Here is a 22,212-nt window from a genome sequence, read left to right on the forward strand (position 1 = left end):
TCTTGTCCTGAGGATGAAGTAAGCTAAGAATATATGTAGTGGCCTGATAAGAAGCCACCACAGAGTGAGTTTTCAAGAAATGATACCTCTTACTGGTTAGGAAGTTTAACCACATTTCACCAAGTTAGACATGGCAGAGTGAGTCCTAGAATCCAGGCTTCACACACGCAGGGACGTTTATCTCCTTTGTCCATTACTGTGCACCCCCAGTGCCTGGCACATGATACACACTCAGATATTTGCTAAATGAATTAGTGATTCCATTTTGAGAATTTAATTTGGACTTTTAAAATAGAGAAATTTGTTGGATATCTACATGGTAATAACCATTGTTCAGCATTTGAATAATTTGGTCTGGAGTTCAGGAGAGATGTCTGGAATGAACATAGCAATGTGGGGGGTCACCAAGGTAAGTGGGTAGTAGTTGAAGCAGTGGAGTGGTTACACCACCCAGAGCAAGCATGTTAGTTAACAGGAGGCCTTGGGAATTAAGGACCATTGCCTAACTTTTTTGAGTTGTGTACCTGTTTGAAAATCTGATGAATACCGTAAATCCTCTCTGCACAGAATTGCACATAAGAAAACAATTTCCACTGGGCACCTGTGTGAGGAACTATATACTCAGTACCTTGGTTAAGGACCTGTGGTATGTAGTTAAAGAGGTCTGAAGATGGCATGTCGAGCAAGACCAACACTGAAGGTTGGCAGTTAAAGCTATGGTTTTTCCAATAGTCATGTACGGATGTGAGAGTTGGACCATAAATTTTGGTTCTGGAGAAGACTCTTGAGAGTCCCTTGGACAGCAAGGAAATCAAACCAGTCAATCCTAAAAGAAATCAACCCTGAATATTCGTTGGAAGGACTGATGCTGAAGCTCCAATACTTTGGCCACCTAATTAAAGCTGACTCATTGGAAAAGCCGCTGATGCTGGGAAAGATTGAGGACAGGAGGAGAAGGGGGCAACAAAGAATGAGATGGTTAGATGGCATTTCTGATTCAATGGACATGATCATGATGAGCAAACCCCGGGAAATAGTGAAGGACGGGGAAACCTATGGTGCTGCAGTCCACCGCGTCCCAGTGTCAGACACTACTTAGTGACTGAACAACAACAACAGAGGAAGAAGAGTAAGATGGGGAAGCGAGTGAACAGGGAAAGAGGAGGATCAGGAAAGACTGGTCTCATTTGGAGCTGAGAATAAAAGTTTCCAGAAGGAGGGAGTGCCAGACGCCAAAGAAGAAGATATAACCTGTCCATTGAATTTGGCCATCCGAGGTCTTTCTTTGGTGACTTTGATAAGATCAATTTCCACTGAGTGTTACGGGGGAAAGGAAGCTAGCGTTCTGGGGACTACATGAAGCCCCAAGGAAACAATGAAGACATTGAGACGACTAGAAGTTCATTTGTTTATTTACCAGATATTTATTGAGTACTTGCCATATGTCAGGCCCTGTGCTGGAAGCTGAGGGTTGATCCTTAAGGGTGGACATGGTCTCCTCCTTTAGCTGACATTGATTGTCTGTTTGCCTGCCTCCCTCCCCAAACCCCTCCCTCCTGCCCAGAAAATGCCCTGAAATGAGTTTCTTCTTGGTACACCACTGGGCACACTCAGCCACCAGGGGACTTCATGCATTTTGCTGGGTCAGATCCAGGGTGTTCAGTTGCTCTTCTCTCTCTTGGACACGAGGGAGCATGTTGTCCTCTATAACTACAGCATTTAAAGTCAGGGATGCGCATCAATAATAGCCTTGAGTTTGTGCAGTGCTCACTGAAATCAGTGAGTTTAGGAAAATTATAATATTTTCAAGTTTATTATCTGCAACATAAAATACTGGTCCTAAGTGTGGAAAAGAGGCATGAATACCAGACCTAAGGAAACCAAATCCTAGGCTTTTTGCGTGTGGGAATCCCTCATTTTTATTTGGGAAAAAAAAAAAAGATCTCTTGGGGCTTGTTGTCTTTCCATATGTATGGAGGTTTGCAGACTTCAAGACAGCTATGGTTTTCATAAGAGTAGCGTGTGTGAGAGTGTGTGTGTGTGTGTGTGTGTGTGTGTGTGTGTGTGTGGTGCGGAATGGGGGACTCTGCCTTCTCTGTGCTCCAGGTTTTTGGCCTCTAGCACTGTCATGGGCCAGTGGATTCAGAGAATGGTATACAATGATTCTCAGTCTATTTCTTATATTAGAACTGAAAGCATAAATAATTATCTCATGAATATGATTTAGATTTTCACCAAAGCACACTGCATTGCCCTTGCTTCCAGTGAACTCTTTTCTGCTTCCTCACTTAGTCTTTCCCTAATAGCTCAGTTGGTAAAGAATCTGCCTGCAATGCAGGAGACCCCGGTTCGATTCCTGGGTCGGGAAGATCCACTGAAGAAGGGATAGGATACCCACTCCAGTATTCTGGCCTGGAGAATTCCATGGGTTCACAAGGAGTCGGACATGACTGAGCGGCTTTCACTTTCACTTTGTCTTTAAATTTTTTTGTCTGTTTTATCTCCAGATTGGCTTTTCAGTCACAGACTCAGAGAATGTAGTATGTTCTATCTTCTAGATCATTTCTAAAAATGTTAAATAAGAACAAGTCCAGAACTGATCCATCCCTTTTCTCTTAATGTTGTTTTTCCTAATGTTAACAGATCCCATTCTTTTGTACGTATTTCTTTACACATACACTAAAAGTATTCAGTATCTGTAACATGCCCAGAATACTGCCTGGCGTGTTGTAGGTACTCAGTAAATAGCTATGACTGTGCCAGGTTCTTCAGGTTGTTTGGCAGTTTCTGTGTTTTCCGAATTGTTAAAATGGTTACTAATTTGGATGGGAGCATAGGGTTGCAAAGAGTTGCACACGTCTGAGTGACTAACACTTTATGATGATGTTATATTGGCAGTCTGCCAACCAACCTTATTATATGTACATTGTTTTTAAAGCCTGGTTATATATTTTGCCAAATAATCCTCATTGAGACAGAAAAAACTTAATGTATTCTCAGTGTGATTTGTGATTTTTAATTTTGATTTTTTTATGCATTTATTTTAAAAATAGGAAGCTTAACTTTGGAATTAATCTCTTTGCCCTTCAAGTAATCTATTAGAGATTATAACATAAATATAGCATAACTTAAAATATATAATAAAAAACTTAATATAGGATCTTATTTATTAGAATACTAAAAAAGTAGAAAATTGTTACTGTTATGAGACATATCATGAACTCATCAAACATTCACATAGATAACTTTATTTGGATATTTAATAATAGGAAGATTATGACATTTATATTCAGAGGTCAAAGACTTTTCCAAGATCACTTATAAAAGGCAGAATTAGGACTCCGACCAGGGCTTCTGAACTGAATCGCACCTCTGATGCTTTTTTTTCATTATGGCTTTTTACTGTGTGTGTTCAGTCTCTCAGTTGTGTGACTCCCACAGACTATAGCCCTCCAGGCTCCTCTGTCCATGGAATTTTCCTGGCAAGAGTACTGACATGGGTTGCCATCTCCTCCTCCAGGCGATCTTCCCCAACTCAGGGATGGAACCCGCATCTCCAGCATCTCCTGCATTGGCAGGCAGATTCTTTACCACTGAGCCACCTTGGAAACCCTTTAATCAAACCTGATTTGCTACTAAGAGAACTTAAAAGAAACTCTTATATTAAATAAACATTCTCCCACACCTCCTGTATCTCTAGCACTGTATAGTAACAATAACTAGTAATAGCAATGACACAGTTGTCCAGTGTATGTATAAGAAAGGTTTACGTCTTTCACTAGAGGCTGAGTTGCAGAAGGCTGAGGAACACAAAAGGTGAATTCTCAGTTAACCAGAATTTGTAATGAAGCTGGAGGCCTTGAACAGTCAAATTAGTATCCACCCTACGTTTCATAAGCCTTCATGTTTGTAGACACCTTTTTCAGAATCCCCAGGTTTTTTACAGTGGAAAAAATATGCACTTAAGTTACCTCCCTTCTCTGTTTTGGTCTTTTGAAGTCTTTAGGCTGATTTAGGACAAGCAGGTTCTTGCATATTTCCATTCCTTGAAAACCTTCCAGTCAACTGTCATTGAGCAGCTTTTCTCATCTTTTATTAAATCCACTGCATCTATAAACTATACATCTGTGGAAATGTTTTTTTAAAAAATAATTTGTCTTATTTCATATTATCAGGTATTCTTAGATGGAACATTTTAAATCTGTACTAACTATGGTAAGCTGCCCTGAATACTTCCCGTGCTATATAATTAATGCCACCATCGCAGAATCTCACTCCTTAAAATATGCCTGCACATGGCGCCTGCCCTTGCCTCTCTCCCCCTCCTTCCCTCCTCTCCTCACGCGCACACGCACACACAGAGACACACACACACACACACACACACACACACACACGCGTGCGCAAAGCATACACCACACTGCCATTCTCCAGCAGGCCTGTTTCTGGAGTTGGGAGATGTCAGCCAGCCCGGAGGGGGTGGGGGGAGGAGGAAGAGGTGGGGCTCTACTCTGATTAATTACCTTAGGCATTCAGGGGTGGGGCTTCCTTCAGCCATCTGCCTGAGATATGGGAGGGAGCTGGAGAAAGAAGGAGGGGGAGAGACTGCCAGAGAGGAAGAGAAAAGAAAGGAAGAAACACTAGAAAGAAAAAGGAAGGAAAACGAGATAAAGGGAGAACAATCACCCGCCCTTAACAAGCTAGACTGGGGGGGGAGGGGGGTGGAAAGAAAGCCGTGGAAGGTGTCCCCCCAGCGCAGCTGCTCTGAGCGTTCATCATCTGTTCCCTTTGGTTTATGGAGAAAAAGAAAATGGTAACTCAGGTAAGATCTGCGTTTGCTCCCTTTGCTTCTTTTCTTGTTTCCGAGGTCTAAAAAGAGCTATGTGGGTGGGGCAGAGTCACCGGAGTTTTAATTATTATTGTCTTTTTAGAAAGGGTCAGAATTATTGTTATCAGCTGGAAAGCTAGTCTGTGCCTGTTGTGGGTCCGTGAGAGAGAGAGTGTGTGTGTGCGTGTGTGTCTGTGTGTGTGTGTGTTGTGTGCGAATCCTTTATTCTCCCCCTCCCTTAGCTCCATAGCAGATTCCTGTTTCCTGTACTGTGCAGCTGTGGCTCAGGAAAGACCCTGTGGGGATTTGTCTACCTCTTTGTCTTGGTTCTGAGAAGAGGGAGGGAGAGAGAGACTGCAGAGGTAGGAAGAGATTCTTGTAGACAGCCAAAAAGAGGGGAGCGGGATTGACTTCCTTTTAAGAATAGCAGAAGAATCTGTGTTGTAAGGAAATCCGATTTCAGATTCACTTCGGTGTCTCCAAAGAGGCGATGGAATTGCAGTTTTGCTGCCTTTGCTCTAAAGGGCTTATTAAAAATGAAGGCTTGAAAAAATACGTTTGATTTTCTTGTCTTTGTTACTGCATGGTTTGTTTTCCATGAGAACCGTAGAAGCATCCAGGTGCAGCACAGGCAGGTTAGAGCCCTCCCTGGCGGGAGAGCAGGTCTGAATGTATAAGTGACAGTCACGGGGGCATTAAAAGACATCTGAAGGAGAGGGAGTAGGAAATGGAAGACCTCCCTCCCTCCTTCCCTCCCTCTCTCTGCCTGTCTCTACTTGTGCCAGGCAATATATGCATTTTAGCAAGTCATTCCTGACAAACAGAAAGGTGAATACTCTTCCCTGATTTTCCCTTGCGATGCTGTTTTTCCTTTTGGCATCCTTCCGTATGATCCTTTTTCCCGTTTTTCTTTTTGTATAGGTTGAGAGGAAATGATGAGGCTGTGATTTATCAATTAGAATTATTTGCATTGTTGCATTGTAGAACTTCATATCCTTTGGTCTCAGACTTAGGATGCGTTTCACTCCAGGTTTTATGCTCTGTAGGGAAATTTCATCACTGGACAGTGCTTTCCTTTTAAGGAGATTGCCCCCTTTTTTTGTATTCTCTTGTCTCTTTTCCTCTCTAAGTCACCACCGGAGGGCGAGAGAGTCAGCTGGCTATCTGGATAGAGGCATGATTTTAGGAGCTGGATCCCTGTTCCGTTAAATGTTATATAATGCCCCGCAGTGCTGTTTGGAAGGAGGTAAAGCTTTAGGGAGGTTTTCCCAACGTGACCTGGAGGAAAGGGAAGTTTCAAAGAATATGTCTCTGCAAAATAATTTTTCAACAGATTTGAGTTTGGAGATTATTAAGAGACCCCTCCCTCCTCTGGAAAGGGGAGAAACCCTTGAAATATTTTCTGTTGCACTTCTTATCCCTTTGTCATGAGCCTGATTAACTCTTTTGAAATATGCTTAAATTTTAAAAAAAGAGAGAACCTGTTTCTGGTTTCTCTTTGTTGCTTGGTAGATGATACTTCTTAACCTTGGAGTCCTCATTCAGTTTTCATTAACTGACCATATTAGAGGGTACCAGCTCTCTTCTTTCTCAGCTATTACTGGAGCCTTTTCAACTACTTGACTTTTCATTATATATATATACTTTTTATGTAAATATGACTTTTGTTATGTGTATTTTTAAGTCAGTGGAAGAGTTACCTAAACCAGGACTTCTTACAATCAGGTTTTCCGTGACCTCTTGGAGCCTGTCCCCTTCGTTTCTAGAGGAGCTGAGTAAGCATGTGCAAGCCCCAGTTAGAATGCACAAGTGTTTGCACACTTAATAACTTGGTCTTAATAATCAGTATTTAAGGAAACTATAATTTTAGGAATGAAGCAGAAGAGATAAGTAGAAACTGGAAAGAAGGAGTTTGGAGTGGTTAAGAATTCTAATAGATGAGTGAAACTCATTAATGATTTTCTCAGTGTGTGTGAATGCTGAAGGGAAAGCAGGAGCTCAGTTTTTCCCATTCTGAATGTATACAAATAGAAAATACAAGAATGTCACATTTATGAAGTTTTGGTATTCCAATGTGTTTGTTTTTTGTATACACTTTCTATGTTAATGTAACATATATAGTTGTTAATAACCTAGGAAAAAAATGAAGCAAGTAGCCAAACAGGCCAAATCTTTATTTGTTCTCTGGGGGTTTTGGGGGGAGGGTGAAAGGCTAGTTTTTGGTTTTTTGAGCCAGACATAGAATCCCAATATTTGATAATGATCTGTCACATAAAGCTTTCTGAGTAGAAAATGTCTGCATTGTTTATGGTTCAAGTTATCAAACAGTTCATTGTGGTATTTGATATCTCAGCAAGTATATTAGGAAAGGCATTTAGGTGTGTTTTCACCATTTTGTCACCTAGGTTCTTTACATGTTTGATCTTAACATGTCTGTATCCCATTTCCATCCATCACTTGGTGGAAGAAGGTGAAGGGCCTTCAGTGGATGACATTTTCATCACATGTTTAGATCTGTGTCAGCAGCTGCATGGTGTGCACTCATTGTTGTTATATATGCTCTGGTTTCATAAGGCCTGTTTTTGGCTTATAATGCTCGGTTATTTGCAATAAGTTATCAAAGTTTTGCTTTAAAAAGAAAAAAAGTGGATGGCCATTTAATTATGGAATTATAGTATAGTAGACACACATGCTCATGTGATTTTTTAAAAAATAACTTTAGGTTTCTTTGTCATTCCTGTATATGTTGTAGGAGTATTTCACTGAGATGCTGTCTTCTTTCAGAGCCTATGAACCAAAATATTGCATCTCCTCTCGTCTATGAAAATAACAGTGTGGAATAAAAGGAAGAAGAGAAATCATCCTTGTAATACGTGTCAAATTAGGCAAAGTTGTAAATGGCCTCAACTCCAATTAATAAGAAAAGGTTATACTATTTGCTATCGAAAGGGAAAGTATCCTAGACAGAGAGGAAGATTTTACAGTGAAAGAAAATTTTTGTTCTCTTCTCTAGAGTAAGACTGCCAGTTTCTGGGGAACACAAAGCCCTCCCTTTCTTGGACAGCTCAGTGCTTTGCTGGCATTTTCTTCAAAATCTGTTTTCCATCAGGACCAAGAGGAGGGAAGGTGTTAAGAATAAGGGAGGTTGGAAAGGGGGTTGCTGTTCCTTTAAATAGTGCAGTGAGCCCATGAGGCAGCAGGCTGCTAGGAGTGTATTCTTTTGTAATGAATCACCACTTCCATTGTCTGCCGTCTCCCCTCTGTGTAGCTAGATGGCCTAAGTCTTCACCTGAGCTATGGCTAGTCCCCTCTTCTGTTCCAGGGTGGCTGGGAGGAGAGAAGAGGGAGGGTGTTCTATGCTTTAGTTAAAGGCAGGTAAGGGGGCAGGTCTTTGTTGCTTTGTTTCATTTCCTCCTATCTTATCTGGATTTTTTTGGGTTTAGTTTTGTTTTTTTTTAATGGGTTGGAGTAGGGAATCTGTCCCCTGATTTTGCTCAGCGTGCCCCGTGTTCTGTGCGTTTTGACTGTCCTCAGTGATTGTTTAGTCTCCATTTTGTGGCACTGCTTGCAAGTGATCCCATTGGGTTGCCCGCCAGGTCCACCGGAGCCCATCACACCCTTCATCCACAGAGCTTCAGTCCACACTGTTGGTCTTGGCACACTTCCACTTGCTGTGGGCTGCGTAGGACTCTGGGAAGTTGGAGGGTAGGTGGAGATTGTGGGTTTGAGACTAATTTATGTTCCTTTACAATGAACCCAAAAAAAGCCTCACTTTTTCCAGAGCTTTGGTTTCTTTCAGAATTCTTCTACGTTGCTACATATCTTCACTTACAACCATTTCCTTGCCATGGCCAAGTCTGGCTCTTGAAAAACACTGCTATTCTAAAAATTAGTTAGCTCCCCTGAAAAGATACCTAGAATTCCATAAAAGATACCCAGAATCCCATAAATCTGAGCAACTTTGACATATCGAATGGTTTTTCTTCTTGGTCACCTCCCATCCCCCAAAACACACACATTTTTTTGACCCTTTCGCTAAATTTTTTCTCTTTATCCTTCTGCTTAGTTTTGCAGCTGAGACTAGGAAAGCTTAGTGTTTGACAGTCTGCAATTCAAGTTTGTCTTGCTGTGGAGGACACCTCCCTGTTGAAAAGGAGATGCCACTCCTCATCCTGGTCAGTGGCTCAGCTCAAAGTCTTGGTTTTGTTCCTCCATTGTTCTGATCTCTCCCTGAAAATCTTCAGACTCACTTCCAAAAGATCGCCTGCCACATGGAAACAGTCTCATTTCTCTTCAGACTTTTGGTTCACGGAGTGCTCACATTTTAATTTCTCTTCATGTCGTTCTTACCTTGGTTTGTTTCTTGGTCATCTCTGTGTGTTGTTGTGGTGATGATACAGCCCTCTAGCCCTCCTTTTGGTGTATAGTTCCTCTCTGGAATCTTATGTTGTTGATATCTCAAGCATTCCCTTCTGGAATCATAACTTCTCAGTCTTTTTTTATTTTTTTCCAGCATCCCAAAACTGCTGTCAAATCTTTCTCAAACATTTCTAAACAGTACTTCATATGTGAAATCTAACAAGCACAAATGGAATGCTCTCCTGCAGTAAATGCTTTGTTGTTTTGAATGTAGCAGTTTCATTATTGGATTTGGATGCTTGACTTTCAAGCAGTCAGGAATACTTCAGTCTGCTGTCTTGATATATTGTTTCCATTTCCCAAAAACGCAAAATGTCCCTCCTAGCTCAGTTGGTAAAAAATCTGCCTGCAATGCAGGAGCCCCGGGTTCGATTCCTGGATCAGGAAGATCCCCTGGAGAAGGAAATGGCAACCCACTCCAGTATTCTTGCCTGGAGAATCTCAGAGACAGAGGAGCCTGGCAGGCTACAGTCCATGGGGTTGCACAAGTTAGACACGACTTAGCAACTAAACCACCATTAGTAGTAGTATGATTATATTCAGAAAGCCTTGGAGCCAAATAATTCATTAGAGGTCATTGGCAGAGTGAGTCATTTGAAGTGCACGTTGGATTTTGTCACTCCTGTGCTTTAAACCTTGTTTCCCTTCAGACACCGAATAAAATCCAGTGTCCTCACTCTGATCTCTTAAGGCCTTGAGTGATCGGGAACCTGGCTGTCTCTCTCCAGCCTTATCTCCTGCTGCCCTTTGACAATGACATCTTTGCTATTCCTTTTAACATGTCTTGCCTTCTCCTGCTCAGAACTTTTCCTTCTGTTTTTCTCTTCAGTCATAGAATTGCTCATCTTCAAGGTTTCTCAGGAGCTCTCCTTTGACTTCCCTAACTCAACTCAAATTCCCCAATCTCTCCCTAGCCCCTTAACCTGTTTTCTTTTATCACTGATATTTTTGTTTGTCATTACTTATTATTTGCTTGTTTATCATCAGTGCTACCCCACCCCTCCAAAGAATGTAAGGTCTTTGAAGCAGGGACCCTGTCAGAAGTCTGTTGTGTCTAGAACTGTGCCTGTCATATAGTAAAAAAAAAAAAAAAAAGAATAATCAGCTAATCTTTATATATGATGTATTACTGTCAAATACTGTGTTAAGTACTTTACCTACATTAACTCATTTTTTAAAAATATTTATTTATTTGGCTGCACTGGGTCTTAGTTGCAACATTCGGGATCTTCGGTCTTTGTTGTGGCATGCAGGATCTTTAGTTGTGGCCTGGGAACTCAGTTGAGGCATGTGGATGGGATCTAGTTCCCTGTCCAGGGATTGAACCCAGGCCACCTGCTTTGGAAGCATGGAGTTTTAGCCACTGGACCACCAGGGAAGTCCCTACATGAGATCATTGAATCCTCTCATCAGGATTTTCCCTGTAATTATCCCTCATAGGACAAAAGAAGAAACTGAGGAATACCATGATTAGGTAATTTGCCCCAGTTTATAAGCTACTAAGAGATACTGTGGGGATACATATCCACAGACTGGCTTAGGAATCTGTACTCTTAACCACTGTGCTCTAATGCCCCTTGTAAGTATTACATATTCATATAATACTTGTTGACTGTGTAAATGAGTAAATTTAGGTGAGACTCTATTTACTTCTGAAATTTCCATCTCTTTACATGTTCAAGGCTTTGATAGAATACTTGCAATAACAAGGAATTCCTAAATGAATTTATTTTTCTGATATTACATAATAATAGGTTGGGCTTCCCCAGTGGCTCAGAAGTAAAGAATCCACCTGCAAGGCAGGAGATGCAGGTTCGATCCCTGGGTCGGGAAGATCCCCTGGAAGAGGGTGTGGCTGAACCCACTCCAGTATTCTTGCCTGAAAAAATCCCATGAACAAAGGAGTCTGGCGGGCTATAGTCCATAGGGTCACAAAGAGTTGGACACAACTGAAGTGACTGAGCACACATGCAATAACATTATAGTGTATGTATTATTCATTAGGCACTATCATCAGTGTCTTATATAATTCCTTTCAGCAGCCTCATAAGTACTATTATGTCCATATTGTAGAAATCAGGAAACAGGAATACAAAGAAGTTAAGTTGGCAGCTCCAGGATTTAAACCAAAGAGTTTGGCTTCAGCTTCCCTGTTCTTGACCACCACTAATAATTACTGTTATTGAAATAACCTTTTCTTTTTGCATACCTACTTTGTACCAGTTTTATATACAAATCCCATGGACAGAGGAGCCTGGTGAGCTATGGCCCACAGGGTCACGAAGAGTTGGACATGACCAAAGAGACTTAGCATACCTGCACAGGTGCACATTTACATACATAAAATTGTTTTACTGATATCATATATCACTTGCCAATCTCTTTTTGAGGTAGGTGGTGGTTTTCCCATTTTTTTCCTATACGTTAAACTAAGATTCAAGAGGTCAAGCAACTTGGTAGTTAGTTGTGGGAATGGATACGAATAGGTTTCAGATTTGAAAGCGAAATTGCTCAGTCGTGCCCAACTCTTTGCAACCCCGTGGACTGTGGCCCACCAGGCTCCTCACTCCATGGAATTTTCCAGGCAAGAATATTGGAGTGGGTTGCCATTTCCTTCTCCAGGGGATCTTCCCGACCCAAGGATCGAACCCCGGCCTCCCACATTGCAGGCAGACGCTTTACCATCTGAGCCACCAGGGAGAGATGCCTTTAATTCCAAATGTGCATATTCTTCCGTTATATTACAAACCTCACAGATAAATCGCTCCATTGTTGGCCATTACAGAGTTGAAATACTTTCCTCATTGTTGACTTCTCATTTCCTCATGGTGAGCTCAAGTCTGTCTCCATTCTTGTCTTCTCCTTCTTCCTAGTTCTGTCATCCAGACTCACACAGAGGGGTTTCATCTCTCTTCTTCATGAAACCCAGGTATTTGAAAATAACTGCTACATGTTCCCTTTGATCATCTGTTTTCTGTGCTCATCTTACCTGCCTCCTTGAATTACTCCTCACAGATATGAAACTGTATGGTTTCTAGAGTCTTTATTGTTCTAGTCTAATTATGACAATTTATATGAATGGTTTATCATATATATCTAATTACTAAGTAGTTATGAGTATTATTAAATAGCATATCTTTGTTATAGGTTTTGACAGCATGTTATTTTTTGTTGTTTTTTGACAGCATGTTGAGTTTACTCAGTTTTCAAAGCCTATTGACCATGTAATGTTGTCAGCAATTCACAACTTCAAAATATGGTCTTATTACCCTCACCTCTTAAGTAGAATATTTGTTTTCTTCTCCATTTTAATGTACACTGTCAGCTAATTGGTGAGAATCTACCTGCCTTCTAACTTCTAGATCTTGCCCAGATCCCTCAAAGGTTACTAACACTGAAATTTTCACTTTTTAAACTTGTTTTTTTTTTCTTGAAAAAAATTCTGTTTTGAAGATGCCAGTTGGATCAACAAATAACATATTAAAAATCAGCAAAAATAAATTTGATCACCCTCTTTGAGATGTTGAAATTGTATCAAAAAAGTGTTGAAGAGCCAAAATTGGGCATTAGAGTCTTTTAAATCGATAGAAACAATAAATCATGATGTTCTATTTGTATTGAGAATAGAAGCAAAACACACCCAATAAAATAAATTAAACCCTGGGAAATTATTCTGATTTAATAGTACTTATTATAAATCAAATACTTTAGAAATAATCTTAGATTATCATATTTTGATACATTATTTTTTCCATCATTCCTCTTGAATTTTTTCAAAGCCTCTCTGTCAGTTTCAGAATATTAGAATAACATTTATTTAATTAATGACCCAGGAAATAAGTACAGCTTGACTGCTATTAACAGAAGGAAATACAGTCTTAAAATTTTTAACTTGAAATCATATAACTAGAGATATTTAATTCATTTAGAATTGCAGGATAAAGTTCCGCAATCAAAATTTGATATTTCATATGTAAAGGAATACTTAAGAAAAAAATACAGAAATGGAAATCAGTAATTACTTCATGAAATTGAAAAATAATATTCTTATATCCACAAATAATATAATTAGTCTTTTATCTAATATTATGAGGTTTCTTATAAGAACTTCTTAACAGATAAGCTGAGATTTAATTGAAGGAGATGGGATTTTGAAAGACTCAGAGCAGAAATCCATAAACTTTTTCCATTAATGACTAGATAGATAGTAAATTTTTCTGGCTCTTCAAGCCATGCCGTTTCTGGTACAGCCATTTAGTTCTACTGTTGTGACATGAGAGTGGTCATCCAGGACTGGTAAGTGAATGGGCATGGCTATGTTCTTGTTAAACTTTATTTATAAACACTACTGAAATTTTAGTGTCATATTATTTCCATGTGCCACAAAATATTCTTTTGAATTTTTTAACTATTTGAAAATGTAAAAACTACACTTAGCTTTCAGATTGTCAAAAGCAGGTGATGGACCAGCTTTGGATGAAAGCCATAGCTTGCCAACCCCTGACTTGGAGAGATGCAGTTCACCCTGATATTTAGTAGAGGGGAAGCTTTCCCATCTAACTTGATGACGGGGACATGGTTTCTAGTAGCTTTGACAGGTACCAGATTTGCTTCTCTCATTTTGCCTCCTAGAAATCTTGACGATTCTTTTCCTTTCCTCACTTGCTTTCTCCCTCCACTCTACTGAACCACTTGTAATTCCCCAAGTAGGTCATACTTTGTACCTTCCTGCTTTTCATATAATCCTTCATGGTAATATATTATTTTTCATATGTTATTACTTTCTCCCACATGAGGTATTTCTTGCCTTAACGATTCAGCTTGGGTGTCACCCACTTCAGAAACCTCGCCCTGTCTCACGGAGCTGTCCCTTTTTGCGCTTCCTTGGCGTTGTGTCTATATTGTTCTCTTAGTCCACAGTATGTGTTACTCTAATTGTGATTACATTTGTCTTTTTTTCCATCAGACTGTAGCTTCTTTTAGGATTGGGACTGTATCACCTGTGTTTGTCATATCTAGTTCAATTTAATACTTCTTGATTGAATTAATGAATTTTGTTACTTCATGACAAGTTCAAACCAGAAGAGTTAAAGTCACATATATTCTTGTGTTTATTACTTAATCAGTTAATACTTAAAATATAATGTCATCTTGTAAATGGATGCTTTATTTGGTAAGAAGAAAGGAGGACTTTGGGCACAAACAGCTGTTTGGGGAACACACAAATCTCTTGTAAATCTTCCAGTGGAAGGCTGCCTATATCCAGAAGGTAGAATGTGGGTAAATGGCATAGTAGCTCTGGCTTGAGAGATCAGCAAAGAGGAAAGGAAAGAGTATGACTCCAATAAGTGTAGAAAGGCAAAGAATGTGAAAAGGTGCCAGTGAAATTTTAGGGACTGATAACCCGTAATAAGTATACCAAATGTGGTATATTGACTGCAAGCTATCTCTTTCTCCCTTTTCTTTCCACTCAAGATGACCAGGTGTAGATTCTTTTAAAAAGTTTAGGGAGGGAGTGGAGGGGGAAGATGGAGGTGGTGGGCAGGAAAAGGATAAATTAGTAATTTGGGATTAACAAATCACACTACTACATATAAAATAGATAAACAACAAGGACCTACTGTACAGCACAGGAAACTGTACTCAATATCTTGTAATAATCCATAGTGGAAAAGAATCTGAAAAAGAATCTACATAAAACTGAATCTCTTTGCTGTACACCTGAAGCTAACACAACATTGTAAATCAGCTATTCTTCAATTTTGAAAAAAGCTGTCATCACCAGTATCTATTAGACCATAACCATTCCATGCTGTTTTCAAGGCTTGTTGTTCATTGCTCTTAGTCTTTTCTACTCTCTGTGTATTTCCTTTGGGTGGTTTCTGTTGTTGGTTTCTGTTGTATTTAGTGTACTGATCTTTTCTTCTGCAATGTCTAATTTGTCATTATTAGTCCAATAGAATTTTTTTAAGCTCAGATAATATAGTTTTCATCTTTAGAATTTTGATGCAGATGTTTTTGTATCTCTCATGTCTCTTAACATGCTCAATTTTCTTTAACATACAGTTTTTTTGAACATGTGGAATATGTATGTTTTAATGTCGTCTGTTAATTCTAACATCTATATTCATTCTGGATCAGTTGCAATTGGTTGATCTTTCTTATCATTATGGGTTGTATTTTTCTGCTTCTTTGAATGCATGGTAATTTTTGAATGGATACCAGACATTGTGAATTTTACCTTGTTAGATGCTAGCTGGGTTGTTTTGGTTTGTTTTTTTTTTCCTTTTTTTCTGCTTATAAATATTCTTGAGCTTTGTCTACAACACAGCTGACTTTCTTAGGAATAGTTTAATCCTTCCAGGACTTATTTTTAAGTTTTGTTAGATAGGATCAGAGCTGTGTTTATTAGTCTACCTCACTTTTGAGGCAAGACTCTTCTTAGTACTGTAACTTTTTAAATTATCAGATTTTCCACTCATTTTGGAGAACAGGCTCTATTTCTGACACTGTGTGAGCTCTTAGCACTGTTCCCTTCAATTCTTTCAGTAGTTTCTCACATATTCTATCATTTAACTGAGTTCTTGAGGGGAACCCTGTGTGGGTCTTGAGAATTCTCTCTGTGCCGTTCTCTGTCCTGCAGTGCTCTCCCCTGTGACCTCTAGCTGTCTTGACTTCCCTGGACTTGAAGCTTTATCTCCTCATCTCATGGAGATCACTGCCTGGCTTCCCTTTTTGTGCCACAGCCTGAGAACTTTCTCCAGGCTTCATGTACTTTTTCTGTTTTTAGTTGTTTGAGGTGGCAAGATAAATCTTGTCCTTGTTACTCCGTCCTAATCGAAAGCAGAAATGAGAACACTTACTTAAAAAAAAAAATTACATGATATTTCATTTAATGTATTCCTAATTTATGAATGGAAAATCAGCTGAACAATAATTTCAAGCAGTGTTGGAGAAGAATGCATATGATGCAAAAGAATAATTAAAATACCAAGGTAGAATATGGTAAATTACATGGCTATGATGTCCATAAAGTACCTTTAGAAGTTCAGATGAGAAAAGAATTAGTTGGGGAGTTTGGCAGAAAGGGAAGGAGTGAGAGGAGGCTATGGCATATTGTGTGTGTATGTGTTAGTAAGATATTAGGTGGATCTAGAAGCAAATTTTTGAGTATTAAGTGAGTGAGACTCAGTGGTGGAATAATTTCAGAGAGAGTCTAGGACTAATCTAATCACAGGTAAAAAATAGTTTTTTAAGAATACATAGCTAAGATCACAGGAAGAATAGAGTTTCTGTGTTTTTGTAGTTGAGGGTGATTTGTGGTCTGTTGTGGAAAAGGAGAGAGATGCCTTTGTCCTGTGCTTCCCTGTCATTGCAGTCCTAGCAGAAGAGGAAGGGAGAACAGGAAGAGGAAGGGAGAACCATCTGCTTCCTTCAGCAGTAGAGAAGGCATGGCGCTGTGGACAGTGAGAATGATGAGCATTGGTCTGAGATTTATGGATCTTTAGAAATCCTTTAGTAAACAACCTTTAGGCTTTCAGCCATTGCTATTTAAATGGTTTTCAGGTTATCTAGACATTTAAGTGGGGCGGGGGCGCTGTTGAACTAAACATGTACCTGCTAGAGAAAGTGAGTGGTGTGGCTCTGAATGGAGCTTTCTTGAGTTGTAATGGTTGCCTGTCACTTACTAGTGCAGTAACTGTGAACAGAAATTCAGCCAAATGTAGCTGTAACATTTTCTCTCTTGAGGAACCAGGAGACATTTTGGAAAAACTGGGAATGTATGAGTTGTGTTTGGGTTCATTTCACTTGGCCTATATGTTCTATAAAGCTTTTTAGTAAAAAGAATATGAACCAAACAAACACCATTACCCCCCAACATTGATAGTGATATTGCTGTTGTGTGAAAAAGAACTTGAAGAACTTTAAAGTTATAACACAGCTCTTAGGTTTATATTGTGGACTGTATATTTTTTCCCCCTTTTTTCTTCTTCCTTCACAATAGGTAGTTATTCTACTACTTTTTTTTTTTTAGCCAAAAGCAAATAATTTTGTATTCATGCTCTCAGTTAATTCTTGTAGATACCCCACTGGGTAGCTATCTTCATTTTACAAATAAAAATATTGAGGAATTTGCAAAGCCTGGATTTGAATCCACATTTAGCTTATTCCAGCGTTTGTGCTATTTCTATCCTTTTTTTTTTTTTAAATGATAGCCATTACCTTAAGTATCATATGAAGGATACAGACCTTAATATTTATTTAACTTTTTCTTTAACATAAGAAAAATCTCTGTAACTTACCTTTAGCCAGAACCTTGAGAAATGTCTGTTAATTTTCTTAGAGCCTTAGGTTCCTCTGGGCTAAGTACAGAATTGATCAATTTAACTATTCTATACATAACTTTCATTTCCTGAAATTTTATCTCAGCTCTTACAGTTTGATAGTTTAGTGTTTCACGTGGGAGCATTTGTACAGGGTAAGAGAGAGATCAAAGCACTGTCTCTTTTGAGCAGCTCTTAGCCATTTTGGGCGAGGAAACAGGTAGGCTTTTAATGGCACTTTGCTGACTATTACAGAAGAAAACACAGCATCACATGGTATAACTGGTGTTTCTTCTTTTTCACTGTATTCTGTCCCTTGGGTAAGGTCTCTTTCTCACAGAATCAGGTTCTAAGAGCTGTAATGAGCTTCACTTTACTAATCAGGAAACAGAACCCCCGAGGAAATGAGCTGTCCAAGGTCACAGCTTAGTACAGCAGACCTGGAGCTAGTTCCCCCGTTCAGAACATCTTCTTAGAAACCTCCAGGCCTTCAATAAAAGATGCTTCGTCTGTAGAGGCTAAAATATGAAGTCTGTATGCCCCTCATTCCTAGAGGGAAAAATATGAAAATGAGTTAAAAGTTGGACTTCACATGTCTTGGGCATTCTTTGCTGGAAAATTATTCTTGAATGAAGCTGGATAGTCTAGTTGATGTGATAGTGATAATGAAGTTCTAAGGAAGAAAGATTATAAGCAAGAAGAGATAAATGTGCCCTTTGAAATGCTTGAAGATTTTCTGGGTTTGTTTGCTTTTTGAGCATTTGTCTTGACTTGGAAATAGGAAATGTGGAATGAAATCTGGGAGTGTTTTTGTTACCAAGCAATCATTAAAGTCTATTAGTCAGTTCAGTCGCTCAGTCATGTCCCAGTCTTTGCGACCCCATGGACTACAGCACACCTGGCTTCCCTGTCCATTGCCAACTCCCGGAGCTTGCTCAAACTCATGTCCATCAAGTCAGTGATGCCATCCAACCATCTCATCCTCTGCCATCCCCTTCTCCTCCTGCCTTCAGTCTTTCCCAGCATCAGCGTCTTTTCCAGTGACTCAGTTCTTCGCATCAGGTGGCCAAAGTATTGGAGCTTCAGCTTCAGTATCAGTCCTTCCAATGAATATTCAGGACTGATTTCCTTTAGGATTGACTGGTTTGATCTCCTTGCAGTCCAAGAGACTCAAGAGTCTTCTCCAACACCACAGGTCAAAAGCATCAATTCTTCGGCACTCAGCTTTCTTCACAGTCCATCTCTCACATCCATATAGATAGCTTCTTTTTAGTGCTCTCAGGAACTGATTTTAGATCTCCGCTCTTGGTTTTCTGCACGCCACCTTTCTGAAGCTGAATATCCTCCCTTACTTTGAGATAGGACTAGGTTTTCCTGGTTAGTAATGACGGTTTCTCCATGATAGATTTTTTTCATGACTTCTCCCAACATAGGACTTTTAGTTTCTTTTCTAGACTTATTTGCCTCATTTTGAGGAAGGAATAAATATTGCAGCTGTTAGTTTATATTTCACTGCCATTCCTGAGGGGTGGGAGTCTGTGGTGTACCTTACTGACTTGTGTGTCAAGAGATCAGTGGAATAATGGGAATTGTTTTCCTTCCTTTAAACTGCATTCTGATATTGGCCACCACTACATTTGTGAAGAAGGAGGAAGATGAAGAGTTACTCATTTTAATTGATAAATACTTGGGTTTTGTTTTGCTAATTTTTTGAGAGTGATTAGACCCTTGAAAGCCTTGTTTTTCAGGACTTAGAATAATGTTTAACACATGGTGTTAGATGTACTTGTACATGGCTCTTGGACTATGACTAGAAGTAAAGTACACATCTATTTCTGCTCTTCTTTGAGGTTTTTTTTTTTTTTACTTCCTGTAACCTAAATGTATCTAATTGTGTCTAAATCTAAATGTATCTAAAGTGTAAGTAAAAGGGCTGTTTTTACAATTGTGCTAAACAGTTCTCATCTTCCTTTAACTTCTCTCATTTGCCTTTAATAAATCTTAGTATTGTTAAATGGTTAAAGAAACATAGAAGTCCATTAAACCAATGTCCTTTCTCAAAATGAAAAAGGAAGCTGGAATTCTGTAATTTACTTATGGTTGAAATCCTTTCCAGAAAATAAATTATGACCTCTGGGTCAGAATGATAGATACCTTACTTGCCTTAAATCTCTTATAAGACTCCACTGAAATAACAATATAAAAGTGCAAAAAGAAATAAACCAAGAACAACAAACACTAACAGAAAAGGGTGAAGAGTTGTTATAAATAAAAGTTGAACAGTTTTCTTTAAAAGAAAGCAAAAAGGAACCAATGGAATGGAGGAGAAGCTAAAGCCTGCCGGTTATTACCAGGAGGCTGTGAGTGGTGTGGAAGCTGGTTTGCCTAGCAGGAACCCCGAGAGGCTCTGGGTTCAGAGCAGGGGTGAAGAAGGGATGGACAACAGGGATTTCGTTTGCATTCTACAAAGATTGATTCAACTGCTTGGCCTCAATGTAGCCTTTCCAGCCCCTTCCCAGTGAAAGTAGCCAGTTGTTTACTATTGCTGCCTCTTTTCTCCAGCATTAAAAAAAAAAAAAGAAAGGGAAAATCAAAACCCCCAGGCTGTTTAACTCCAAATAAATTGATCAAAAATGTTTGGCGAAATTTAACTTTTTGTATTAAATATTGGCACCCCTTCTTTAATCTGATATTTGGGGCCTAGGAGGAGGTCGTTGCATACACTGAAAAGAAGCCTGAAAACCATTGCCGTGCTCTTCCTTATCTCACACTGAGTTCCCAATTAGAATTTAAATTCTAGGAGGAGACCCAGGAAGAGAACAGATTTCCTTATAGGATAGCAGAGGAAACCCCAGCAGCTAACCAAGTTTTATACCTGGGTCATCAGTACACTTTCAGCATGAAAGGGAAGAGAAGAAACAAAAAGAAGAACTAACCCTAATGGAAACATTAATCCAGGGGGCAGAGGAGAATTTAAAGAAGCATTCAAACTAACATAGTAAGGTTAAAGAAGAGAAGGCATGCCTAAAACCAGTACTGGGTACAATGAGGAGGGAACAATTTGAGAATGTGAAAGAGCATAAGAGATTAAGAATGTGATAGTCAAAAGAAAACAGGCCACAAAAGGAAAGAAAGTAAAGATATTTCCCAAAATGCAAGCTTCAAGATGCAAAGATGGAAAACACAAGAGATAAGTCTCAGATGATTTCCTTAGCCCATGTGCCCTAAAAACAGAGCTGAGACAGTACTTTACGGGGAATACAATCTCAGGAAAGCAGGACGAGGAAAGGGGAGAGAGAACAAAGGAGAAAGGTTGGGCAAAGACATTGCTGATGCCTTGGCTTCCGTAGGAGTCTTAAGAGTCTTAAGATTACTGCTCCTCTCGCCCATCCCCCTGAGTATGGGGTTGTGTTTTCATCTACTCGTTTCCTCTCACCTCCTGTTCATCCCACTTTTTGGTCAAAGTTTGCTGTTCAAACGGTTACCACACCTGACCCCTTCAGTGGCCTCTTGGGGAAGCCAAGTCCTACTCTCTGTGTGCACACATCTGCAGCTTGATGTGACATCTGAGTCTGGAGAGGTGAGAGGAGTCAGTAACTCTAAGGGAGCCTGCAATTCAGGAGACCTGGGTTTGGTCCCTGGGTTGGGAAGAACCCTGGAGAAGGTTAACCACTCCAGTATTCTTGCCTGGAGAATCCCATGGACAGAGAAGCCTGACGGGCTGCTGTCCACGGGGTCCCAAAGAGCTGGACACAGCCGAGCAACTGAGCACATGCTCTAGACAGCCTCCAGCCTTGGAGCCTCTGCCTTTTAAGAAACCGTTAACAGAGGGTCGTTCCCAAGAGGACTGGTAAAGGGAAGGAGGGCGGGGGGTGGAGAGACTGCCGTTTTCTGTCATAAATTCTTCTGTATCCATTGGGTTCACTATCATGTACATGTATAATTTCATAAAAATAAAAATCAACTTTAAAAACAAAAAATAGATTATCCAAAATACCCTGGAAATAAATACCAAAAGCTTTTTAGAATATACTTGGGGGAAAAATATTGAAAGATAAAATCTAGTCAGTAGTTTAGAGGGTTCTCTGCCCCTCCAAACTGATTTTCCCCTGCCCACTTTGTTGCTTAGTTTCTCTCCACACCACTCCTCCTGTTTCTTGTTTTACTCGCCTGTTCGTTTTCCGTCTCTCTACTAGAAGATAGACTCTGTAAGGGCAGGAACCCTGTATTTTTAATCACTCTTCCCCAGCACCTAGAACAAAGTGTCTAATAATCCATGGTAAGTACTCAGTAAATATTTGATGGCAAGAACTGGAGCCAAATAGCTGAATTATGCAGGGAGGATAACTTCCATGCAGAAGTTTGGGACTTGAGCTGTAGGCATTGAGGAATCTAGGATTATAAGAAGAGAATTAATTAGCAATACCTGATTTAGGTTTTATTTTAGAAAGTTCACTGGCAGCTGCTTGGAAAATTCATTAGGTTGAGGTTAAGCTGGAAGAAAGGAGAACTATTAAAAGAAAGATTCTTGGGTTACCCTGGGTGAGAATTGTTGGGAGCAGAGACTCATTTTTCTTTTCATTTGCCACAGTACATAGCATGGACTCTCACATGTAGCTTCTCAGTTAATATGTATATGTA

General features: G+C 39.6%; 1 protein-coding gene across 27 annotated transcripts in view; it reads left to right on the forward strand.

The window, feature by feature from the left end:
- The window catches only part of RBFOX2 (RNA binding fox-1 homolog 2), a 287,477-nt gene that overhangs the window by 176,119 nt on the left and 89,146 nt on the right, over positions 1–22,212 (forward strand). The window contains exon 1 of one of the 27 annotated variants that reach the window (XM_043880697.1): positions 4,566–4,822. The exons of 24 other annotated variants lie outside the window; for them this stretch is intronic. In XM_043880697.1, the coding sequence (XP_043736632.1) occupies positions 4,796–4,822 (27 nt within the window). In that variant the 5' untranslated portion in view covers positions 4,566–4,795. Of the gene's footprint in view, positions 1–4,565; positions 4,823–22,212 lie in introns of those variants that run through there. 2 more of the 27 variants (XM_043880701.1, XM_043880699.1) reach the window with 2 other exon arrangements.

Source organism: Cervus elaphus, chromosome 22 (genome assembly GCF_910594005.1).
Source record: "Cervus elaphus chromosome 22, mCerEla1.1, whole genome shotgun sequence".
Lineage (NCBI taxonomy): Eukaryota > Metazoa > Chordata > Mammalia > Artiodactyla > Cervidae > Cervus > Cervus elaphus.